A 17,376-nucleotide genomic window follows, 5' to 3' on the forward strand; every position below is an offset into this window, starting at 1 on the left:
GAAAGAATCTCTACCATCCACTTCATGTGTTACGCCAGCCTCTCTGGGCTATTTTTCAGGTGAACCAATGGTTCACAGACGGGCTTCAGGACATCTGAATTATATGAAAAATATATGGGAAAGTGTTTTTGTGTGTGTGTGTGTGTGTGTCTGGAGACAGTCACAACTTTCAGGTCCATGCTCCCCAAAGTCTCAGGTCTGGTGGATGAGTCATTAGCGTCATGAGCCCTAAAGCCAACATCTCTGACACCAAGAGAAGAGGCCATGGAAAGACTAGGTTGCTGGCATTGGCCCTGTGAGCTCCAATCCTCCAGGGGACAGGGCCCGCAACCTCACCCCTGTGACGTGGGCGGTTTCTCCAGCAGCGCTGGAGCTCACGGATACGGAGGCGCCTCTGCTCCTCCCCACAGAAGCCAAGGTCTGTTCCTCAGCCCAGGCACACCATGAACAACTGGGTTGAGGATTTTATGCACACACAGGGTCAGGGCACTGGGGTGGGGCTGGGACTGTGACCTATAGAGTGAGCATCTCCCAAAACAATCTCAGGCCATCGAGGTTACGGGGAGGGTGGCTTCACTCAGTAGCTGATATTTATCAAACACTGACAATCTGCCAGTCCCTGTGCTGAGCACATTATGTGATTTGTGTATTTTCTTTTTAATCTTCCCAACTTTATGAAGTAATCTCTTTATGCTGATTTTACAGAGGCAATGAGCTCAAAGAAATGAAATAACTTGCCCAAGGTCACACAACAAGTGAGTGGCCGAGATGGGGTTTGATTCCAGATAACGCTGGAACTCAGAACCTGAAGTCTTAATCACTGTATTATTCAGCCTCTCCCTTACGGCAACCAGGGAATTTGCAAAAATAAGTGTTCCTCTTCCTCCTAGATTCCATGTGAGGATAATAAGTGATTTTGATTTTTAAGGAAGCCTCTTGTATTTTTGAGAGGGAGAACCCAAGATGATAGATTTAACAAAACAGAAATACCTCTTTTTAGATGCAGATGATTAAATTGATCTAACAGACTGGGAACCAGTGGTCAGAGATGGGCCGTCTTGCACCGAAGCGTCAGAGTGACTGCTTATGAATGATGCTGCTAAAATGCCAAAGGCGCCATCAGGATTAAGCATCAAAACCTGCAGAGACTCTAATTGACATTTTGATCTGCTTATAACTCTTGTCTGTCTGTTGATCAGCCTATGAGAGACAGAAGCAATCCCCTACATCTCTGAGAGTCATATGTGGGAAAGGCGTGAATCTCACGGGCTCAGCTGGGAGAAGCCACGTCGAAAGGGCAGTAAGACTAGAAGTGTCAGGGAGAGACACCCCGGGGGCTGGGCAGGAGGGAGGCACACCAGGGAAGCAAGAGGCTTCCACACGTTGAAAGGCAGACAGAAGGACACAGAGAACATTGGAGAATCAGAGACAGACTCCCTGAAGGCAAGACAAACACAGCTGAATTCCAGAGGGACTTAGAAGTAAAATAGGAAAATAAAATGCTGAAAGAATTGGAGGAATGTCTCAATGACGATTCAGCTGCTGTTGGCATGGAAAGGGCCTTTCTAAGCAGAACACCAAAGGTAGAGCATCAAAGAGAAATTAAACATTTAAAAATTGGTGACATAAAAATTAAAACTGCTGCCCATCAAAAGGAAACTCATAAAACTCATAGCCTTAATATGCAACACCACTTACAAAAAGGAGAAGAAAAAAATACTAACACCCGAAAAGAAAAGTAGGCAGAGACAGGGACAGGCAATTTACAAAATGATCTACAAAAGGCCGGAAAGTGATGACAGGTGCTCAACCTTCCCTAGCATCAGAGAGACGCAAATTATAACCACAAATGTGATCTCATCACACCTATTTTAATCAATGGAACTAACTTAAAACTCCCCAACGTGCAACGTAGATAAAGAGCAGGGATGGGCCCTCTTACAGCCTGGTAAGATCTTCCTACAGATACCATGGGATTATGCATTAAAACGGAAGATCGACACACTCTTTGACCCGGCAACTGCACTTTGAAGAATTTATCCTAAGGTAATTAGATGAGGGTTTAAGTTGTATGTACAAGGATGTTCTTCACTTAAATGTCCCCAGAAGATGACTGGTTAAATACCTGGGGTATAGGCAAACCACACTGGCTCCTTCACTGATATTCATTAGAAAGAACAAAGCAGGGCTATTTTATTAACGCAGAAAAGTGTCAGCCTCATTAACCAGACTACAGAACTACACACACAGTGTAACCCCAAGTGCACACGGATCCGCATCTGTGCACACAAGCGTGGAGGTGCAGAGAGCTGTCAAATGCTCACTCACAAGAAGGGAGGAAGGGAAGCTACATCCTCTGCAGCAAGGGGGCGGCCGTGCTGGGCAGACGGGGACGTGGGCAGGTCTGGGCAGGAAGAGGAGTGAAGGGGAAGAGATGAGTGGGGTTAGAACTCCTGGGGGTCAGTGCTGGGAATGAGGCTGCCAGACAGCAGATAAAAATACCGGACACCGGGACTTCCCTAGTGTCCCAGGGGTTAGAGCATCTGCCTGCAATGCGGGAGACCCGGGTTCGATCCCTCAGTCGGGAAGATCCCCTGGAGAAGGAAATGGCAACCCACTATAGTACTCTTGCCTGGAGAATCCCATGGAGGGAGGCGCCTGGTAGGCTACAGTCCACGGGGTCGCAAAGAGTCGGACACGACTGAGTGACTTCTCTTTTGCAGTGCGAGGGACATGGGGTCAATCCCCAGTCAGGAAACTAGGATCCCACATGTCTCAGGGTTACTGAGCCCGAGTGCCACAACAAAAGATACCACAGCCCACAACTAAGGCCCCATGCAGCCAAAAAAAAATTTTTTTTTAATATAGGACACTCTATTAAATTTGAATTTTAGACAAAGAATAGGCAGCTTTTTTAGTATAACTGTGTTCCATGACCTGGTGCTCTGTCACAGCTTAGAGGGGTGGAATGGGATGGGAGGTGGCAGGGACGTTCAAGAGGGAGGGGACATATTAATATGTATACGTGTGGTTGATTCACATTGGTGTATGGCAGAAACTAACACAATATTGTAAAGCAATTATCCTCCAATTTAAAAAAAGTATATCCCATGAAATACTTGGGATATACTTATGCTAAAATAATGTTTTTCAAAATTTTAAAAATTTGAATAATATAAAATACAGATTAATTGGGCATCTTGTATTTTATCTGAAACTTTAGCTGGGTCTGGACATATCTCTTATTGCCTCTTTGAGATGACCCAAGCCAGACAGCAGGAAGCTGAATCCAAGGCAGGCTTCCTGTGTCCACTCTGCTTCTGACTTAGTTCCAATCCACCTGCCCACGAGAGAGAGTCACCCATCTCTGCTTTCCTTCAGGAGTTTTGTGGGGAGTACAGTGTAGGCGATGAGCATAGTCTTTAGAGCCAGAGAAGTTACTTTAAAACTCCTGGTCATCAAGTAGCCTTAAGCGGAACACAAAACTCCCGAGTCCCAGCTCCAACATCTGTAAGATGGAGATAGTGAGGTCTGTCCACGGGGCTGTCTTGGGGATTAAATGAGATAATGTATGTAAAGTGCCTGGCATACAGTCAGCGCTTAACACAAGTTGATCCCCTCCCCTCCTGTCCACGGCCACAGCCCACACTCTTGCCCCCGGGGATTACGAATCAAGCATCTCCTGTCATCTCGGGCTTTGACGATTGGCCTTTTGGATCTTTTCTTTGAAGCGGCAGCAGCTCTGAGCTGACACCCTTCACCTGACTTCACCTTTCTCCCAAATCCCTAGCAACAGTTCAGTTCCTTATCTGTACTTTTCACTCTCCCGAGGAGGGTGGAGGAGGATGAGACTGCTTTTGATAGCTGACTTTTGGGGATGTCAGCCAGGGTAGCTACCGAGAGTGGGGCCCTGATGGCATTTAGAAAGGGCCAGCGATGTCCAAAAGAGCGCAAGTGAGGAGGCTGCCCGGGCTGGGGGCAGCCTGGGCTGATGTTGGGGAGGCGAGGGGGTCTCTAGAGCCAGTCTGTCTGCCTGCATGTTGTCTAGCACAAATGACTAAGGGGGTTCTGCGTGGCAGGGAGGGCTCACTTCTTCCCCAGAGAGCCAAATCTTCAATGTCTTTTGGATCACTGGATCACCCCCTCCCTCCAACGAGGCTCAGAGAGTTTAAAAATCTGCCCAGCATCACCCAGTTACTCACTTCCAGAGCCAAGCAGCTAGTATTAATCAGCAAATCTCTAAACAGGGGGTTGTCTTATGTCTTGCTGAGAAGTCCAGTGATAGAGTGGACCTCTGACCACTGTGGATGTAACATGTCACGTGGTTCATCCGCAGCTGTGGCTGTCACTGCTGGTCTCTGCCACCTGCCCTCCTGACCCCTCCACTTTGGATATCTCAAAAATCAGCACAACTCATACCTTCCCGGATGCACAAATTGCCCCGTGGTCCAGTCCCGAGCCAGATCAGTGAGATCAAGCCACAGCCTCGGCTTCCCTGCTCTTGCCTCTCCTGTTAGCACAGACGCGTGCATGCGAGTCACTCTGCTGGGCACAAAGACAGAGCCACACAGACCGTGGAGATGGTGGAAACCCTGCCCAGGTGACTGCAGAGTCGCTCAACCACAGCAACCTGTTTGCATCGTCCAGGGTCTGCCCGGGCCTCACCTGGAAGCTTTGTCTTCTCAATGCCGGTGACTTAGTGATCTGGTATCATTATGCAAGGGCTTCCCTGCTGGCTCAGTGGTTAAGAATCTGTCTGCAATGCAGGAGCCACAGGAGATAAGGGTTCAATCCTGGGGTTCAGAAGATCCCCTGGAGGAGGGCATGGCAACCCACTCCAGCATCCTTCCCTGGAGAATCCCCATGGATAGAGGAGCCTGGCAGGGTACATACAGTTCATGGGACCGCAAAGAGCTGGACACAGCTGAGGTGACCTAGCACAGCATAACACAGTACCATTATGCAGCTGAGATAGGGCAGGCCCTTCCTCCTGTACCATTTATCCTTTATGTGTCTGGGCTGCTACCCGCCAGGCCAGGCAGGTGGGAGGAGGGACCTGCTGGCCTCCACTTTATCTTAAAGTGTAATCTCATTGAATCACAGACACTCTGTGAATCTGATGGAAGTCCGGCTCGCCCTGTCTAGGAATCTAGAAGCATTCTCTGCAGTGATACAAATGTTCTTGTATTGCCCAACATGGGAGCCACAAGCCACACATGGCTACCCAACACTTGAGAGGATGCTGGTGCAACTGGTAAAAGGAATTTTAAATTTTATTTAATTTTGTCAATGTAAATATGAAAGTGGCATGTGGTTAAAGGCTACTGTACAGGATAGCACAGTTCTAGACTGCTGCTGCTGCTAAGTCGCTTCAGTCGTGTCCGACTCTGTGTGACCCCATACACTAGGGGTCATCAAACATTTTCTGTAAAGGGCCAGATAGTAAATATTTTCAATTTCGCAAGCCATGTGGTCTTTGTGGCAATAACTCAAGTTTGGAGTTGTAGTACATACAGTCATACACAACAACAGCAAAAGGGCTTGGCTGAGTTCTAATAAAACTTTTTTCACAAAGACAAGCCAGAAGCTGGATTTAGCCAGGTGGGCCATAGTTTACTGATCCCTCTTCTGGACACTTTTAAGAAAAAAAAAAATGCACATACCCTTATATTTTCAGAATGTGGCTTCTAATTATAAGGGGTTTTCACACCTTTGATGCCCCTGTAGACCTTCCCATGAATTCCTGGCTAGAACCTCTGATTTTTAAAGGGCTCTGGCTGGTGGAGAAGCACTTGGCATTGTTTCTCAGAGCAGGTAGTATGGTCAGGGATCAATAGGACCCTTTTTCCCTAAAACCTCATGAAAGTCCAGGCGTCATGGATCCACAAACACTGCTGAAGGAGGACACCTCGCACAGGTCACCCCGGGCGTCAGCCCCTCCTGGGATCCCTGCAGCAACCAGCTCTAGTGTCCATGACTCATTCCCTGCACCATCCCCAGGCCCCGCCAGCCTCCCCAGAGCTGAAAGACTGTGGACGAAGCTTCTGAAGACGTCCCTCTTCATCAAGAGGTTATAACTGAGACTCACAGAGACTTAGTTTGGGTTAACAGCCAAAGGATCTGGCTGAGGACACAACCAGGATGACAAAGATCACAGTCTTGCTTTGGGGACGAACTGAGTGTTTGTTTCAAAGAAATTGGGATATCCCAGGACACTTCACTTTAAAGACAGGTAGGTCTTTTCAGGAGCTCTCAGTTAAAGCAATCTGGAGTTATGTCAGAAGCCCTCAGTTAAAGGCATGTGAAACTTTCTCTGGAGCCTTTTTAGAATCATTAAAAATAACTGATACCCCTCCTCAGGTTCCTTCTCAGCAGCTCGAAATCACTTAAGTTAAAGCACCAAACCGTGTCCCCTCCACCCAATACCATCAGGCATGAATTTTGCCAAGGGAGGTAGGATTTGCCCTCTTTCTGACGTGTATTCCTAGCCAAGACAAAGGTGGTATCTATTTCTATATTCCTATAATTCCATTCAAGAAAGCATCACTTATTAAGTTCTTAGAGGCAAGAGGAAGAAAGCCTTCGCATAACTGGCATGCTTTACTAGGGTGTTATGTCATGACTGTTATTAATTATCATTAACCGTCTTAAAATATGCCTATTAATGATCTCAACACAAAATAGCAGTGTGGGTCTTAGCCAAGAGCAGCCTAATTACCTATTAATGAGATGTAAATTTCACAGGGAAATGACAGCGATCTCGATGTACCACCTTCTGAACTAATATAATAAAGTTAATAATAATAATAGTGTATAATCTGAGGATATTAGTGTTAATTTGAATGCTAACACCATAGTTAAACAGGCTGAGAGAAATGGAAATTATTTGCATAACTCAAACCAAGAAACCCTAATCTCTGCTATTAAAGAAAAATTGATTGTTCTCCCCTGAATGATATAAAGCTAGTGAGCCAAAAAAAAAAAAAAAAAAAAATTCAAGCTACTTCTTTTATGTCTTCTACTTAGGGTTTATATCTCCCTTATTTCTAAAACCAAGTTGAGGTATTTGGTAATACAGTGAAGCCCAGGAGAAAACAGAATTTAAAAAAATAGAAACACAATAAAACCCAGTTAAGGGGAGAGAGCAGATGTTACCAGACCCTCAAGATAAACTATTGCAGCTCAGGTCTGATTTCAAGCCTCAGCTTCCTAGAAACACGGCAGGAGCAATTTAAGTAACTGAGTTACTGGTTAGTAAGCAGCCTCCTTAGGACAGGCACAAGCTTTGAATCTGAAGAAGCCCTTCTCGGCAGGTGAGAACCATGCAACCCTGCCTGTGGCTATTCGAACTTCACTCCCCAGGCTCCCGTAGGCCAGGCCGAGACACCTACCCTCATAGCTGGCGCGGAATCCCTGTGCGCTGACCGCATAGTCACTGATGAGGCGCAGAGAGAGCGTGGTGGCCGCACTGACGATGGTGGCTGGCAGCTGAAAGCCTGTGAGCCTGAAAGACAAAGAGGTGAGCTGGAGGGAGGATGAACCCCCGGGAACCGCACATCCCTGACGCATTTATTGAGTACATGCTGGATGCATGATGCCGATCTAGGCACAGGGAAGGATATGAAAGCTGAACACCCGGCACACGCAAGGTGTTCCAAGATAAAGTAATTCCCAGCAAGAGTGCTGGAGACCAGACACAGAAATATGGAGGCCTACTCTCCCAAGCCATGGGCCGCCCCTAATCTGCAGGTCTGCCTCATTTGTGCCTCCTCTCTTTCTCCTCCTCCACACAGACTCCCTCCACCCATGCCCTCCGCCTGCATCTTATCTGTAGATAAACTGCAGCCTCCTAGGCCTTCCCAAAGTTCCAAAGGGTAAATTCAGTTAGATAAGCGAGAAAATGCAGAAAGGAAAACAGTCAAGCAAGAAAAAATAATAAAAGTTTAGCCATTAGACAAAGTCAAGGACCTTCAGTTCCTCCTCAAGGGCTATAAATGATATTCTGCTGCTGCTGCTAAGTCGCGCCAGTCGTGTCTGACTCTGTGCGACCCCAGAGACGGCAGCCCACCAGGCTCCTCTGTCCCTGGGATTCTCCAGGAAAGAATACTGGAGTGGGTTGCCATTTCCTTCTCCAAAATAATATTCTGAGCCATGTCCTTTGAGCTCTTTTGCAGATGCTGAAACACCCGCCAGGTGGAAGAAGTTAACTGTATGCAGCCTACCCAGCACATAGATCCCCAGACTGATTGCAAACAGAAGCTTGATGATGCTGACTCCCAGTGACCTCACCACCAACCAATCAGAAGAAGGTCCACTGATCACTTACTCACAACCCGTCTCCATCACCCTGTCTTTAAAAGCCTTTTGCTGAAAGCCTTTGGGGGTTTGGGGCTTTTTAAGCACTAGCAGCCTGGGCTCCTTGCTTGGTGTCTTACAATAAACCACAGCCTGGCGTCAGTGGCATTACCACTTGTGGGCACCAGACCCAAGTTTGCTTCAGTGACGCTGACTCCTCCCTTCCTGGCTGGGGTCCTCTGAGGCTCTGGGTAGACTTTGCCACAAATTTACAATGAATGATCGCCAACAGACAGTACTTATTTATTCACATACAGAGGAAAATATATCCAGCTCTAAGTAGCAGAATGTGGATCCTTCTTACCATAGACTTTATCCTTTAAAAGGAATAGGTCTACTGCTTTTATAGAAATGATAAGTGCTTATTATTTTTAAAAGATGAAAGCAAAAAATAAAAGCCCAATGCAATCTAGAAATAATCATTCTTGACAGTTGACACACAAAGAGATGGAAGGATCCTTAGTTCAGATCATATTCAATGAAATAATTTCATACAAATGGGATCATATTGTACATGCTTTTAAAATTAAAATGCGTAATTTTTTTCCCCCACTAGTTAAGTGAAGAAAAAGAAACAGGGGTGAAACAAAAGGAACTGTTGAATCTGAAATAACATGCTTTCAGCACAAGAGAGTCATCTTTGAAAGAGTCTTCTAACGTTAAAAAGATAAAACAATGGAGCCTTCACTGAACACTTGGGGACACATTTTAGGAAAGAAGTCTGCTTCCAGACATCCACACAGGTTGGCCCCCACAGGCGATGAGATTGTGCACAAAGGTGGCGGTGGGGTGGCCAGGCTCCTATCCACCTCTGTCTTTTGGTCCCTGTCTGAGGCTCATCTGCACACACTCACGGAGGAATTCAAGGTACAGCTTTACCTCCATTTTCAAGCAGTAAGGGATGCTTGTGGTGCCCCCTGGTTCACCTCCGATCCTCCCATTGCTATACTATCTGGACACCCAGATGTCCCCTGAAGGGCATGGGTATTGGGTTCAACCAAATTAAGTCAGCTGTTTGTAACACCCACCGTGAAAAGCCCTGTGGAGGGTGAAGCCCTTGTCTTTCCCACCATCCTAATCTTATAGGATTCAGGTTAACACAATACATTGAAGGAAAAGAGAAGGCAAAGTCACCAAACTAAAATGGGAGGCCAAATACTTTTCGAGGTCATCTTCTTTGCAGGTATACAAACACCCAGCAAAGAGGCTCTCCATCATCCCATATTCTCTCCCTATCACTGCCCCTGTCTTTCTGTCTCTATCTCCCCCATTTTCTCACAAGGGCAAAAAATTCATATGTCAAATAATGAAGCCATACACATTAGAAGAAAACAAACTACTGTTTAACCTACTTACTGAGGAAGGTCTTTCTGAGTATGGTTAGAGAGCTGCTTTGGCTTCCACCCGCCCGTCATTCTTTGAGACAGCTGTCACTGCACTGGGTTCCGACAGGTACCCTACCCACTCACTAGCCACAGAACTGGGCAAATGACCAATCACGGCAAATCCTTCATCTTTATGGAGTGGTTCAAGGCATAGGGAAGAAGGAGGAGGACACCTAATCCAAGCAGAGTCATTCTGAGTCCTTCCATGGGATGTGATATACAGCCTTCAAGTGTCTTTTATCTAGGGGTTCTAAATCATTAGATTGTTAGCTCAAGACTGTCATCAGTCGTGTGTGTCATTACACAGACACTATCTGCTGTAGAGAAAATGATGTCTCATACAGATGGAGACGAAGCTGAACAGTGAGGAGGGGGACAGAGTCCTACGATGCCTCATGGAGACACTTCCCGCAGCCATGCAGAGTGACCCACTTCTACCCGAGCCAGCATTCTTTATTCCTTCCTTTTCTTTCCCCTTTTTTCCTTTTCCTTTCTTCTTTTTTTTGTTCAAGTTAGTTTGATTTGGGTTCTGTCTCTTGAAATTGATTGAATACTGCTGAATATAGCATGAAACCTCATATGCATTAAAGGAAAATACTGATTGATTTAATTACATGAAAATTCAAAGCGTGCATGTGAAGCAAAACACAAAAACAAAAAAACCTGTAAAAAAAAAAAACATAAGAAGCGCAAATTTGGAAGACTACATATATATGACAGGAATTCGTTTAGTATTCATAATCTATAAAGAATACTAACAAATCAATATGAAAAAGAAACAGGAAAGGAAGGAAAGAGCAAAGGATATACACAGAAACAGAAAGATGCTCCACCTAAAAAATATAAAAAATAGGAAACTCAGTCCCAAAGCCTCATTTTTCATCTATCACGTTAGCAAACGTTGAGGAAAACAGAGCCTATAGTTATCAAAAAGATAATAAGAAAATATCACAAATCACACACGTGCAATTGGCAAATTGGATGAAATGGACCAGTTCCTTGAAAAGCACAAACTACCACAACTTTTCAAATGAGATAAATCATTTCAATAGCCCTACGGCTATAAAGGAAATTGAATTAGTCATTTAAAAATTCCCCCAAAGGAAATACCCAGACCCAGAAGGTTCCAACAGAGAATTCTACCAAATGCATAAAGAACTTACACCAATTTTATACAATGTCTTCCAGAAAAGAGAAAGGAGCACTTCCAAACTCATTTTATGAGGCAAATATTACCCCCCGATACCGAAACCAAAGGTAGTACAAACAAAAAAGGCTCAGGACTAATACCCCACAGAATAGAAACACAAAATGACTTAACAAAATATTAGCAAAGAGAATTCAGCAACACAGGAAATAATTATATACCGTTACCAAGTGGGGTTTAATTCCGAGGACACAAGGCTGGTTCAATTTCTGAAAACCAAAGCAATTCACTATATTAACAGGGCAAAAGTAGAAAAATCACATGATCATATCAACAATGAAGAGAAAGCACTTGGCAAAATTCAACACTCATCCATAGTTTTAAAAAATATATATTTTATAGACTCACAGAGTGCAGTCATGCGGTTGCCAAAGGGAGAAGGTATAAATTCAGAGGTTGAGGTTAACATACACACTACTATATATAAAATAGAAAATCAGCAGGGACCTAGTGCATAGCACACAGAACCCCACTCCATGCTCTGTACTAACCTGTATGGGAAAAGAATATGAAAAAGAATAGACACATGAGCGGTGGTGGTGGTGTAGTCCCTAAGTGGTGTCGGACTTTTGAGATCACATGGACTGCAGTCTACTAGGCACCTCTGTCCATGGGATTTCATAGACAAGAATACTGGAGTGAGTTGCCACTTCCTTCTCCAGAGAATCTTCTCAACCCAATGACTGAACCCAGGTCTCCTGCATTACAGACTCTTTACCGCTGAGCCGTAAGGGAAGCCCCCAGATACGCAGGCATGTATAACTCACTCCCTCCCTGTACACCTGACACTAACGCAACACTGCGAATCAATCATCCAGTTCAGCTCAGTCGCTCAGTCACGCCCAACCCCTTGCGACCCCATGAATCGCAGCACGCCAGGCCTCCCTGTCCATCACCATCTCCCGGAGTTCACTCAAACTGGTCCATTGAGTTGGTGATGCCATCCAACCATCTCATCCTCTGTTGTCCCCTTCTCCTCCCGCCTTTAATCATTCCCAGCATCAGGGTCTTATCAAATGAGTCAGTTCTTTGCATCAGGTGGTAAGTACTGGAGTTTCAGCTTCAACGTCAGTCCTTCCAGTGAATATTCAGGACTCATTTCCTTTAGGATGGACTGGTTGGATCTCCTTGCAGTCCAAGTGACTCTCAAGAGTCTTCTCCAATACCACAGTTTAAAACCATCAATTCTTTGACACTCAGCTTTCTGTACAGTCCAACTCTCACATCCATAAATGACTACTGGAAAAATCACAGTCTTGACTAGACCTTTGTTGGCAAAGTAATGTCTCTGCTTTTAAATATGCTGTCTAGGTTGGTCATAACTTATCTTCCAAGGACCAAGTGTCTTTTAATTTCATGGCTGCAGTCACCATCTGCAGTGATTTTGGAGCCCCCCAAAATATAAAGTCTGTCACTGTTTACCCATCTATTTTCCATGAAGTGATGGGACCAGATGCCATGATCTTCGTTTTCTGAATGTTGAGCTTTAAGCCAACTTTTTTACTTTCCTCTTTCACTTTCATCAAGAGGCTCTTTAGTTCTTTACTTTCTGCCATAAGGGTGGTGTCATCTGCATATCTGAGATTATTGATACTTCTCCTGGCAATCTTGATTCCAGCTTGTGCTTCTTCCAGCCCAGCATTTCTCATGATGTACTCTGCATATAAGTTAAATAAGCAGGGTGACAGTATACAGCCTTGATGTACTCCTTTTCCTATTTGGAACCAGTCTGTTGTTCCATGTCCAGTTCTAACTGTTGCTTCCTGACCTGCATACAGGTTTCTCAAGAGGCAAGTCAGGTGGTCTGGTATTCCCATCTATTTCAGAATTTTCCACAGTTTGTGGTGATCCACAGAGTCAAAGGCTTTGGCATAGTCACTCTAATATAAAATTTTTTTAAAAAGAAACTTTCATAAAACTAGGATAGAAGGAAACTTTCTGACTTGATAAAGAACATCTCCAAAAACCCTATAGCTAACATCACACTTAATGATGAAAGACTGAATGTTTTTCTCCTAAAACTGAGAACCAGGCAAGGATCTAACAATCCAATTGGAAACTTGGCAAAAGACATGAAAAGACATTTCACTAAGAGAGGATACATGGATGGGAAATAAGCACATGAAAAATGTTCAACATCATTAGCCATTAGGGAAAGGGAAATTAAGCCCACGATGAGATATTACTATACACCATTAGAACAGGTAAAAATAAGGACAGCGACAACACCGAAGGTTAACTACGAGGCAGAGCAGCCGGATCTTTCATACGTTGCTGGCAGAATGTAAGACGGTGCTAATATTCTGGAAAACAGACAATTTCTGTTTTAAAAATACTACACATATTACTAGTCATACAACTCAGCAATCACAACCGTGGGCATTTATCCCAGAGAAATGAAAACTGGTATCCACATGAAAACCTGCGAATGATTCTTCAGAGCAGCTTTGCTTGTTTGTTTTTGTAATAGCCCCCAACAGAAAACAACCAAATATGTCCCATAAAGTGAAAGTGAAGTCATTCAGGTGTGTCCAACTCTGGAACCCCATGGACTGTAGTCTGCCAGGCTCTTCCATCCATGGGATTTTCCAGGCAAGAATACTGGAGTGGGTTGCCATTTCCTTCTCCAGGGAATCGTCCCAACCCACGGATTGAACCCAGGTCTCCTGTACTGCAGGTAGACTTTACCATCTGAGCCACCAGGGAAGCCCCAAAATGTCCTATAATAGGTGAATAATTAAACCAACTGCAGTACATCCTCGCTCAGTCATGTCCATGTGACCCCAGGGACTGCAGCACGCCAGGCTTCCCTGTCCCTCACTATCTCCTGGAATTTGCCCAAGTTCATGTCCACTGAATCAGTGATGCTATGAAACCATGGTATACTACTCACTGATAAAAGCAAATGGACTATTGATGCATATGACTGGGATGGATCTCTGGGGCATTATGCTTAGTGAAAAAAAGAAATGCTTATTTCAAAAGATGATGTAGCAGATGACTCCATTTATATCAACATAACATTTTGGAAATGACAGCATTAAAGATACGGAAAGTGGATGAGTGGTTGCCAGGGGTTGGGGATGGGGAGCGGGGTGGTTATAAAGGAGCAGCACGAGGGAGATCTTTGTGGCAATAATTCTGCATCTCGATTGCACTGGTGGTGACAAGCAAGATAAAATGACACACAAGTACGCACACACATTGCACCAACATCTGTTTCCCAGTTTTGAGACTGTACCACCCACACTTTAGATGCACCTGTTGGGAGAACCTGAGTGAAGGGTCCATGGAACATCTCTGTATCACCTTTACAACTTCCTGTGAATCTATAATTACCTCAAAATTAAAAGTTTTAAAAAATTGGATATGTAGCTCACATTATATTTTTATTGGCCAGTCTACTTAGTTTGAACCTTGGCCTGCTACTTGGTCCTCGGTGGGATCCTCCCTTCAGCTACCTCCTGTTCATTCCAACCCCTACATTGTCCCTGCCCGCCCCCGACCACCAGCAAACACACACACCTGCACCCCTGGCTGGGTTCTCGCTGGAAATGGGCTGACCACCAGAAGCACAGCCCCTGGCCCCCAGGCCGCCACTGTCTTATTCACTGACTTCCCACGGACTTGCCCACGCACCTTCTCCACCCCCAGATGTTCGTATATGATGTTGCCAGACTGCTGCTCCCAAAGGACCCTTCTATCAAAACACCAGAACATCCCACTAGAGGTCAGACCTCTGTCTGGATCTGACCCTCAGGCCTCATCTCAGCTGGCCTTCTTTATCTCTGCCTCCATGCGGGCCCAGTTCAGAGCACCTGCAACTTGCCTCCCATCATGTGCACCAGAATTATGCCTCAGGCGCTCTTCCCAGACCCTCGACGACACTCAGCTTCACGGAGAAGTCTCACACCTCACCACGGCTTCTCCCGTGAAGTCATCTCTGAAAACGGCATCCTCCCCACCGAGCAGAACATGTTGATTTTATTCCCCTAGCTCGTTCCATGTTTTTGAGCTGCCGTTAAAGATTCCTAGACCCTAGTTTCTTAGTATTATATTGACACAAGCTGTGGAGAGTTAATGTACACTGTCAACAAACAATTACAGTTTTATCACTTGCAATATATGGAATTGCAGCTTTCTAGGCATTTTCTCTAATCAGATATTTACCACTGTTCTGCTCTTTCCCAGGCTTGGGAGATAAATTCTAAGATGGAGAGTTCCTCAGTGGCGCTAAAGCTGGAGGGGGTGGGAACTCAAGTCTCCCCACCTGGAGACCTGACTCATCATGCTTCTGCCCCACTGCCTGCTTCTCCCTCACCTGCTTCTTACCACTGAATCGATCTCAGACGAGCTGACGACCCCCTAAGTCAGGAGGAGTTATCACGTTGCGTGTCGGAATAAGCAAATAAAACTTTCAGACTTGCACATCTTTTATCTGACAAGTCTAAATACTATATTGAAAGGAGTGAGGTATTGTTCAATAGTGCAATCCAGACTTATTAGAGAAACGGGGTACAACGATGGCAAGAAGGGCAACAGGCTCCTGCTGCTGCTGCTGCTGCTGCTGCTAAGTCGCTTCAGTCGTGTCCGACTCTGTGCAACCCCATAGATGGCAGCCCACCAGGCTCCCCCGTCCCTGGAATTCTCCAGGCAAGAGTACTGGAGTGGGGTGCCATTGCCTTCTCTGGCAACAGGCTACTACTATCTTCTTGTTGACTATCGAATGTGCAGAGAACAGCTTTTGCAAACAGGTGGCATGGCCATCGATGTTAACTAATACTCTTCTTTCACTTTACCAAGGCTTCTTGTCTTTCCCACTTCTTCATGAACCTTCTCTGGGCTTTTTTCTCCCTGCTCAGAGGAACCCAGGGTCTTGGAGACTGGTGATGCCATGACCACAAATTTCTCACTGTTACAATTCAGAATCCATCAGTGGCTTCCAACTGTCCTTACGACTAAGACTTCCATAAGGAGGTCCACAAGGCCTGTCCCACTCAGCCCCTGCCCACTCTGCCCTATATCCTGCCTGGCTCCAGTCTACTTTGGTCAAGGGAAGGGGCAGCCGTACACAGAGGGCAGGCAATCAGGGGTACATTTCCTGCTGAGAACTTGAAAACAGCAATAAAGCAGACTTGAAAAGCCCATGTATGATCCCATGAGTCCGCTCTCCCGTGCCAGTGGTAAGATCCTTTTCCACACCTCTCTGCCTGAAACACTGCCGGCTTCCATCCCATCATATCGGCCAACCCATCATCTTTAGGCCTTTTCACACATTATTTCCTTCTTAGAACACTTTCTCACATCCTCTCCACCTATTTGTCTAATTAACCCCTTCTCATTATTCGAATCTCATCTCGAATGTCAACATTATTTTCAGAAAGGTACACTCTTTATCTCCCAGACTAGTCTATCTTTTTTTTTTTTTAAGTGAATTTAGCACTGTTGCAGGATACAAAATAGACATAAAAATCAATTTTTTTCAATTTACTAACAAAGAACAAGTGAACACTAAAATTAAAATAGCATAATTTATAATCTCTAAAATATCTTATTGTTCAGTTGCTAAGTCATGTCCAATTCTTTGTGATCACATGGACCCTCTGTCCTCCACTATCTTCAGGAGTTTGGCAAATTTATGTCCATGGTGATGCTATCTTAACATCTCATCCTTTGCCATCAATTTTCTCCATTATAAGGGTCTCTTCCAATGAGTCAGCTCTTTGTACCATGTGGCCAAAGTATTGGAGCTTCAGCTTCATCATCAATCCTTTCAATTAATATTTAGGGTTGATTTCCTTTAGGATTGACTGGTTGCTCTCCTTGCAGTCCCTCAAGAGTCTTCTCCAACACCACAGTTCAAAAGCATCAATTCTTTGGCACTCAGCCTTTCTTATGGTTCAGCTTTCACATCTATACATGACTATGGAAAATCATAGCTTTGAGTATACAGACTTTCTCAGCAAAATTATATGCTATTTTTTTAAATTTTAAAATCTTTAATTCTTACATGCATTCCCAAACATGAACCCCCTCCCACCTCCCTCCCCATAACATCTTTCTGGGTCATCCCCATGCACCAGCCCCAAGCATGCTGCATCCTGCGTCAGACATAGACTGGCGAATCTATTTTGCATTCTTGAAGGTCCCCATGCAGGTCACTGCTGGTCTTCATATATCTCCAGCTTTCCTTCCAGACACTAGTGCAATGGCCCTCCCCACCGCTGCTGAGCTCATGATTGGCCCCGGCACTGGTGTCGCCAAAGATGCATGGGTAGCAGAGGAGTGTGCTGTTTCATGGAAGGAGTCTCGAGGAACCTGGGTTCCTTTGGCCCAGTTCCCCTTCCTTTTTCCCCTGCTGCAGTGAACTTGGGTCCCAGTCAGCCAGGGTCTCTGAGTGACTCCCCAAGCAGGGAGCCCCTGCAAATA

At 45.2% G+C, this 17,376-nt stretch overlaps 1 protein-coding gene across 2 annotated transcripts in view; it reads right to left on the reverse strand.

Annotated features, from left to right (window-relative positions):
• CSMD2 (CUB and Sushi multiple domains 2) overlaps positions 1–17,376 on the reverse strand; it is a 683,354-nt gene that overhangs the window by 545,256 nt on the left and 120,722 nt on the right. For both annotated transcript variants that reach the window (XM_027967572.3, XM_060416549.1), the window contains exon 3: positions 7,392–7,504. In XM_027967572.3, the coding sequence (XP_027823373.2) occupies positions 7,392–7,504 (113 nt within the window). The remainder of the gene's footprint in view (positions 1–7,391; positions 7,505–17,376) is intronic.

Source organism: Ovis aries, chromosome 1 (assembly GCF_016772045.2).
Source record: "Ovis aries strain OAR_USU_Benz2616 breed Rambouillet chromosome 1, ARS-UI_Ramb_v3.0, whole genome shotgun sequence".
Classification (NCBI taxonomy): domain Eukaryota; kingdom Metazoa; phylum Chordata; class Mammalia; order Artiodactyla; family Bovidae; genus Ovis; species Ovis aries.